Below are 8354 nucleotides of genomic sequence, written 5' to 3'. Positions count from 1 at the left end.
GGTGGAATGTCCGGCGGGCCACCGGATCGTGGCTACGGAGGTAATTCTCGCGGAGGAGGCGGTGGAGGTGGCGGATACGAAGGCGGGCGAGGTGGCTACGGAGGCAATAGGGGTGGCCCGCCGCCATACGCTAGTGGAAATTACAATGGTAAGAGAAGTTGCATCGTAGGATGAACTCTAAATGTTGCGAATTGTCTTTCTAGAGAGTTTGATAAAGAGGGAAGTTTGTACTTTGTGGTTTGACTGCACCGCACGTTGCTGGGGGTCACCGGTGGTTATCGCTAATCGGCATTATTACGATAAGCGAAGTGTCGTAACGCGCAATATCGATACCTTTCAATCTATTTCTGCGCCCCAAGGACGAAACATAAAACTCGCGTGACGGTCAGCGCATTAAGTTGCATTTGGCCGACATTGTTGTACGGAATGGTCTGAAATTGCGTTACAAATGGCCATTGGTAAAGAACCGTTCGTAATTTTGACCGCGGTTAAATTTAATCCGCTCGTGAATCTTCGGCTAGAAGTTTGGAACAAATGGGGTGAATGGCGGAGTGTCAAGCGGCACCGTTTGCTCCGGCTTAGAGGATATCTATCATCGTACGATCGTTGTGTTTCACACAGGTGATGGATGGGGTATGCAAGGAGGCGCGCCAAACGGTTTGGGTGGCGGCGCTAACTCGGGAATGAGCGGCCCACCCATGGGTGGCAACAATCAAGGAAATCAGGGCAACATGGGTGGAAACAAGACCACCACTCAAGTCACCATTCCTAAGGACGTAAGTAGAATTAAAAAGAATAGAATTGCACATTGATGGCCCGTTAAATTGACGGATGACGGGTAATTTTCAATATTCTTTCTGTTAATAGCTCGCTGGGGCCATTATCGGCAAGGGAGGCGCCAGAATTCGAAAAGTCAGATCGGATAGCGGCGCTGGAATTACTATAGACGAACCGTTATCTGGCAGTAACGATCGCATTATCACTATAACCGGATTACCCAGTCAGATACAAATGGCTCAGTACCTGCTTCAGCAGAGGTAATTATCTTTATTGTCTTCTTTTTTTTTTATTTTAAACCTATACCTTTGCTCTATTTGCGTACATCTATTATGTAACTCTTCAAGCATCTTAACATGTATCTTGACGTCGATTAACAATTAATTAACATTTCCTGTACGTTGCGTGGTGCATTATAGTGCGTCTATGATTCAGCATAATCGAACCATTGTTTGTAACGAGTTTCCATTAATTCTACGTATTTGTTTCTTGGCGAAGTATGTAATAATCCGCTTGTAAAGTAACTTTCGAACGAATCTGCGGCGCAAAAACGCGCGCGTTCCAAGCCTTCGCAAAATGGGTAGGGAGCTTCTGTATAAACACGCCTCTATCTCGCCGCAATGGATAGCTTATAATGCGCAAACACGCGTTCCATATCTATCATGAGTATCGATTTCGCCACTTTTCCACAGTGAAACGCGATTCTCTTTTGCTAACCCCTTAACGCGTCACTTCGCTCCAAATAAAAAGTACTGTCAAAGATTGTAAATCTTGCGTTGGTGTGGAAAAAAAATATATAAATAACGTTTATATTTCTTTAATATAAAAAAATTTGGAAAAGCTCGTTAAGGGGTACGAAGAAAATTTGCTCGGTCATGTTCATAAATCGCGATCGAAACTCCTGCCAGATATTGCGCAACTACACGCAAAGTGGTTTCGAAACGATAACAAGCCTCTTCACGTGTTCACGTTGCGACTACGCATTAACATACTTGGCTTATCACCGCGAAGCGATCGTGCGTCCAGGAGCCACTTTCCGACGAGCAAACGCCACCGAAATGGAAGAAACTAAATTCGCTTCTAATCGCATCGTATCACTTCGTCCCGCACGAGGAACTAACCAAACGTCCCGACTAACCAAAACGAGGAGAAATCGTGAGAAAACTGAGCAAAACTGGGAAAAAGTAATCGTCGCGAAGGTGAAGGAAATCGAAGGTGGACAGTGACACGGAGAATTGGAGAACACGTCTGCCTACTGCTACTACTACCACTTAAAGCTCAACGAGTTAAAGAAAGGGGAAATCGAGCGCTGTTGCATGGAAGACTAGTGATTTTGTTGTTCTACTTTCGATATAACAAAGAATCACTAATCATCCTACAAAGGCGCTCGCGATCGTCGGCTTCTCTTCCCGAGAATCTCCTGCTTTTCTGGAACTAACATCAAATCCCGCTGCGGCCTCCGTCGTGCGCGCCGACGAATTCTCGCGTTACCGTAATCTAATCGTAACATTTTTTCCCAAGCTTGTCACGTGTAGATATTACAAAAAGTGTGTTTCATCTTTAAATAAACTTAACGACGAAATATCGAATCTAACTATGACGAAAATAAGATGAGCGAGGTTAAATGTATCGTTTGATGAATGGTAAATAAAAATAAATGTATTTGATCGTCCTTTTTTCTTTCGGTACGAAAAGTGAGAGATACTGTGGAATAGATAATAAGGAGAGATAACCCGAAAACTTTACGGTCATTCAGTAACTAAAATAAGGAGAATGATACATATATGTGCATATCATCGACTAACCATTTTAAATTAGTTACATCGTATGTATGAGATACATTAATTCAATCGAACGTACGAATATTAGCTACCTGTTTCTAACGAGATGTTTCTGGTGATCTTTTGTTTCAGCGTGCACGAGAATGCAGACCATTATTAGAACATGGTGTAAAAGGAAGCATTCGGGGGGAGCCAAAGATGCGTTTATAATTTTTTTAGGGATACTTCTTCGCGTGAAAAGTGAAGATTATAATTACAGAACGAGAACTCTTGAAGCCTTTTTTCATCGAAAGAAAAAAAAAAAAAGAAACAAAATAATATCACATATTATTGGCGTTTCTCCTTGTGCATTTGTGAGGAAAGAAAGAGCGAGAATCCAGAAAGAAGAGAAAAGAGAAAATAAAATCAGAAAAAAAAGAAAAGGAGAAAATAAAATCAGAAAAAAATGTTCTCAATAAATACTAATCGATCAAAGCAAAACGCAAGGAGAGACAGTCTATTTTGTGGACTTTTCCATTTGCTTATACGGATTTACGAGTGAGAAACGCTCATATGCCTACTTTCACGAGTTTAGAATCTTGGAATTGGCGTTTGAGGAACAGCCTCCTCGTGCAAAAAAAGGCCAAAGAACAGCACTGTTTCAACGCCTGAGATCATTCTCGATCTTACGCATTTTTTCTCTCTCTTTTTTTTTTAGTTATTTTTTTCCAATCATTTTATATCGTGTGTTTTTTTTCCACGACTCTGGACAAGCTTTGATACGATCATTTTTTCTTCTTTTATTTCCCCACTCGTTTTATTTTCTTTTTTATTTTAATACCCGCAGAAGTCACTATCGAAGCGCACATGTTCTCCGGACCCTTTGTTCTTCGCTGTTTTACTACAGAAACCTCGTATAAACTTCGAGAAACCTCGAAAGAAATTTTTCTTGCTTCTTTCTGATTTTTCTTTGAAAAAAATATCACGAATTTTGCAAGACGAATCGTGGTTTCTGACAGCGAAAGATCAAAGATTTTACAAGTTAAAATTCAAATCATACATTCAGAAAATGTATCGGTAAGATCGAAGGAAGGGAGAGGTTGCCGAGCGAATTAAATGGAAAAAAAGAAAAAGGACAACGGTGAGAGAACCGAAGTCGATAATACGCGGATACTTTTTGTATATAAATACATCATAAAAAGAAAAAAAGAGAAATTAAAATAAGAGAAAAGAAGTCGTTAACGATAACATGTCCCTTTCCTCAATCGTCACACGGCCATCTGTCTACTGCTGCATTACGATTATACTTAATTATTATTAACTATCGTAAGATCGTAAAATCGTAAGATTAAGCAGAGTAATTTTGCATCAATTTCACAGATCGAGCGCGTAACGAATGTTCGTGATCTTCTCCCTGCGGTATAACTGTTAAGCGTGTAAGAATTCTAATAATAGAGAGTGATAAGCTAAACTATTAGAGATGCAACTCCATTGGGAAATATCGCTATATAATACGAGATGTTGAATCAAAAGAAAACTTGCAACGAAGTCCGACGATGCTGCGTCTTAGAAAGTAATAGATAACGCGTTTAAACGGAAACAAGAGGCAACTTGGAGAACGTTAAACTATAAGAATGACGAATACATTATAATATGTATATTATATCACATATACGTCACTCTTGGCGACGTATAAGATCGCTTTGTATCTTACGATCGTCGGTGAAAAGACGAAGAGCAAACGGAGCGAGGAAGAAGTTTTATTACGTGTATGTGAATCTAATGTTTAAATGAAAAGGTTTGATAGACATCGAATGTCAGGTTCGTACTTCCAAAAGGGAACACCATGATGATCTCTCCGTATATCGCGTCCGATGCACAGTCTTGCAGAAAACAAAGTAACGAAATTTCCTTGTAAATTACCACGAACTCCAATGTCAACCCTTTTTACACTTCGTCGAACCCTACGATTTCATCTTGTTTCCTCTGAGACTTTTATACGTTGTATCAGCGACCGGACACACGGATGTTCTCTTTTAGGGGTTGCAACTTGAACAAGCATGCGAATTTTAAAGACAGATTTATTGCAAATGAAAAGGAAGTGATAGAAAAAAAAAAAAAAGAGAAGAACAGGAAGTCGAAAAGCCGCCCTCAAGCTGGAACTAACTCGTCCTCTTTCCCTTCCTCGAAGAGACACTCTCAGCACCTTTACCCTCTCTCTCCTTCATTCCCTGATAGTATACTTAGCCACGTGACGAAAGTGAAATAGAAGAAAGAAAACGGAATCACGACCCCGAGAAAGGGTTTCGATGACGCTACGAAGGGCATTTTTTTTAACGCATCTCGATCAAACGACCGACCCCGGTCGCCACGGAGCCGCCCTTTTCTCTTACGACTAAGAAGAAATACCGATACCCCCACACCCCCTTTCTGACGGTTCACTCCCACAACGTCGTGTTTATCCGAAAGATCAAAAAGAAAATAAGAAACAAAAACCTCTTACGTCCGCGTGATCTCGAACAGAGAAGCGCGTGCATTTTCGTTCGACTCACGATTGTACCGTCTTTTTCATGGTTGTCGGGGAAAATGAGAAATGTTCTAGTTACAGGCTTCTCTTCCGTTTGCCAACAGCGAATTTGTTGCCGTTGATTCCGATTTATATTCAATCCATTTTTCTCTCGTATCGCCAAGCTATCGATATTTACCGCTTTAGGGATTGAATTGCGGTTTTCGTGGAATCTCAAGGAGGTATTTCGTGCATTTTGCTTTGAAACATTCGGAGTTTCTGCCACATGACGTGGCAGTTTCCATTCTTATCGTTAACACGTTTCGAACTTCGACGAGCGAGTCGACGGCAGTTTTGGAAGGGAAGCAGGATATTTTTTCATTGCCCCGAGACCCACTTACGTAATAAGGATTACACGAGAAACAGGCAACAAAACAGAGAGACATACATAAAAATACATATACACACACGAAATGCATGAGAGGGAGAGAAATCGGTGTGTTTTAGCGTGCGTGCCTGTGTGTGCGAATGCCGAGGGAAGACACGATGGAAGAAAGTTTGTAATTGTGATCATTGAAGGCTTGAACAAAGTTGAGACAGAGAGAGAGAGAGAGTGATGCGTGTACACAATTAAGATGAAAATATGAAAAAGTGAGAAAGATTCGCTCGTATCACGATGTGTGTATTATATAAGATATACAGTTTACAATTATTTGTAATGGATACTTTTTATTTGTCAAATAAAAGTTAGTACAAATGAAAGTAAAATAGGAATGACTTTTTGCATCTCTGTTTCATACTGTTACTTCTTTCCTGGCTGAGAACTATGAACATTTCATTGATCCTTCCGTGAAAGCTGTTTTAAGTTTCACTAAATGGAAGATTTCGAAGACGGTGAATTTTTAAATCGACGAGATTTTCAGACGAAGAGGACGCTATTTTTAATCGTGTTGCCTCTGTGGCTATTATTTCGTTAATTAAATAACATTTCTACGAACAAGTCTCTACGTGCACAGCAGAGTAAAGAAACCTTCCATCGATATCACAGACGATAGTGTATTTTAACCGGCGTGTATTGAAGAGAAAATAGCGCAGGATCAGTGAATAAAGTATTCATACGATCATTACCATTACAATGGAATCGATACGCCGCTATTCTTCTTTATACCATACAGTTTTACTTGTAACTCGTTAAACGAACCATACTTCGCTACAACACACGTATCGATTTAACGATAATTTTTGACTCGACGAAACACCCGGGCCAATCTGTTCGCATCGTTCGGAGAAAATAATAATAAAATGTTTTATCACATTCACATATATGTATTCTTCGTACTTGAAGATTACCCGATTCTCTGCTAGACTTCTTTACCACGATTGAGCATGAAAAGACACGAGGGAAAATTGTGCGGCAGGTATCAACGTCAACGTCGAGCATTTCATGTCGACGTCAATTGAAACGTTTCCCTCATTTCGAGGCTACGCTTTTATTCGAGACTACGATAAAACACTCAAACGCTTGTATCACGATCAAACAAACAAAACGGATTACCGCTATTTAAGTTGACGGGAATCTTTTGCATTTCTTTCTTGTATTATCCTTTAATTTCATCTCGCTATTGCTTGCTCCGAGTTTCCTCGTTTAAAGACAAAACATTTTGCTATTCTTTCTACGATACTCTGTTGTACCTTCTGCAGGTATCGAATTAGAAAATTGTTTCAAATTGACGATAGTTTTACCGAAGAAATTTATCCGACAGTTAGGATCGCGCCAAAATTTGTCGATCAAATCCTGACGAAATTGTTCTATAAAGCACGGACCAAGAAGAAATCCATCGATAAAAGAATCATAGGCGTTCGAGTGTTCCACGTGGCATCGATCGCATTTCCTGGAACACTTGGTTCTCCTCAACAATTCTGATCGTGTTCATGCTGATGGAAACTGTCACGGTAAAGGGACGTTGGCGTGCGATGCATCATCGTCACGTAGGAGCTTCCTGAGGCCGGTGTGGCCGTCGGATTCGGTGTCGGCGTCAACAACGGCGTACCCTGAAGACTAATGACCAATGGAAGCGCGGTCGGGGTGCACAGGCTCATCGCGTTGCGTCCACCTTCCGTCACCGAACGATATCTCGCCGGCCTTGCTGACCTAGAAAACGTTTCTCCCTGCAGGTACATGCATTAAACGAGAGTAATAAGGTCGTGGAACGCTAGCAAAGTGTCCCTCGAGCCTTTTCTCCCTACAATCGGAACGGTAGAACGTGCTATGGGATTTAATGGCTCGATGTCCCGTTCCCATATTCCTCGTTTCTGCGTTCTTTGTCGTTATTTCCGCGTAGATTTGTTTGCTTCTCGTAGAAGAAGTTTTCCGAAGAAACAAAGACGGCTCTTTTTTTCTATTTCTTCTTTTCTCTTTTCTTTTTGCACCTGGCGTAGAGGTAGCTTCGAGAAGACCGACACGGAGAGACAGCGGAAGAAATCAAGTTTCAAGAGACGAAGCAAAGTTTTCGGGTGTCGAGTATAGAAAATTTATTCGGAAATGCCAGAGAAAGTAGACCGTCTAACTCGATTTGTCAAGATGTTACGAATATGTAATTTGAAAAAATAATATTCCTGTTCTTCGTAGAGTCTTCTTTTCCTCAAGCTAATAAGTTAATAACGCTCAACTTCAATCAGGTAAAATAGTCGTAAAATACTTCTACGCTCACCTGGAACACTTGCACTTCAGCAATCTGATGAACGCAGCCCTGAACGTTCTATTGAATATCGTGTAGATCACCGGATTGATGGTGGAGGACACGTAACCGAGCCATAGACACGTGTCGACCACGTGTACCGGCACCGAGCACTCGGGGCAGGCCGCGAAGAAAATATTCAAAAGGAAGAATGGCGCCCAGCACAGCACGAACGTGAAGAAAACCAGACCCAACACTTTGCTGGCTTTTTGTTCCGTTGCCACGGCGTTCGCAGCTAACGATCTTCTCTTCGTTCGTCCCGCGAGGAACCTAGAAACCCAAGGATTCCGATGTATGTTCGTTGAACTCGAAATTCACGAAACGGTCCAAGTTCGAATCGACCATCATTTGTACATGCAAATGGATTTCCACGCTCGAGGGCTAATCCTGCCTCGTGTCTCTCACGGGTGTGATTCGTTTCACACGCAATCCTGTGTCAAGGATTTTCAGAGACGAACAATCTCTGCGATTGGCCGTGCGGCGTCAATATCGCGATTAAACTTTGTCAACGGGTCGCGAATCGCGATAAACATTCTGAATAATTGGTCACGCTTCGTTCTACTCTACTTTCGA

The 8354-nt window shown here is 41.4% G+C and overlaps 2 protein-coding genes across 11 annotated transcripts in view; one reads left to right on the top strand and one right to left on the bottom strand.

Annotated features, from left to right (window-relative positions):
* The window catches only part of LOC100740704 (heterogeneous nuclear ribonucleoprotein K), a 62584-nt gene extending 57853 nt beyond the window's left edge, over nucleotides 1-4731 (top strand). Inside the window, exons 10-13 of the mRNA XM_033320303.1 lie at nucleotides 5-148; nucleotides 622-776; nucleotides 868-1037; nucleotides 2691-4731. Of these exons, the coding sequence (XP_033176194.1) occupies nucleotides 5-148; nucleotides 622-776; nucleotides 868-1037; nucleotides 2691-2718 (497 nt within the window). The 3' untranslated portion in view covers nucleotides 2719-4731. The remainder of the gene's footprint in view (nucleotides 1-4; nucleotides 149-621; nucleotides 777-867; nucleotides 1038-2690) is intronic.
* Nucleotides 4732-5325: 594 nt separating this feature from the next.
* LOC100747445 (5-hydroxytryptamine receptor 2A) overlaps nucleotides 5326-8354 on the bottom strand; it is a 36697-nt gene continuing 33668 nt past the window's right edge. For 8 of the 10 annotated variants that reach the window (XM_024367024.2, XM_024367020.2, XM_024367021.2 and 5 more), the window contains 2 exons: nucleotides 7755-8051; nucleotides 6955-7195 (listed from right to left, as the gene is read on the bottom strand). In XM_024367024.2, coding sequence (XP_024222792.1) covers nucleotides 6955-7195; nucleotides 7755-8051 — 538 coding nt within the window. Of the gene's footprint in view, nucleotides 7196-7754; nucleotides 8052-8354 lie in introns of all 10 variants that reach the window. The other 2 variants (XM_012384579.3, XM_033320286.1) reach the window with 1 other exon arrangement.

This window comes from Bombus impatiens, unplaced genomic scaffold, assembly GCF_000188095.3.
Source record: "Bombus impatiens unplaced genomic scaffold, BIMP_2.2 scf_0264, whole genome shotgun sequence".
Lineage (NCBI taxonomy): Eukaryota > Metazoa > Arthropoda > Insecta > Hymenoptera > Apidae > Bombus > Bombus impatiens.
The sequence above is the reverse complement of the archived record's forward strand: the minus strand, read 5'-3'. Positions and strand labels throughout refer to the sequence as shown.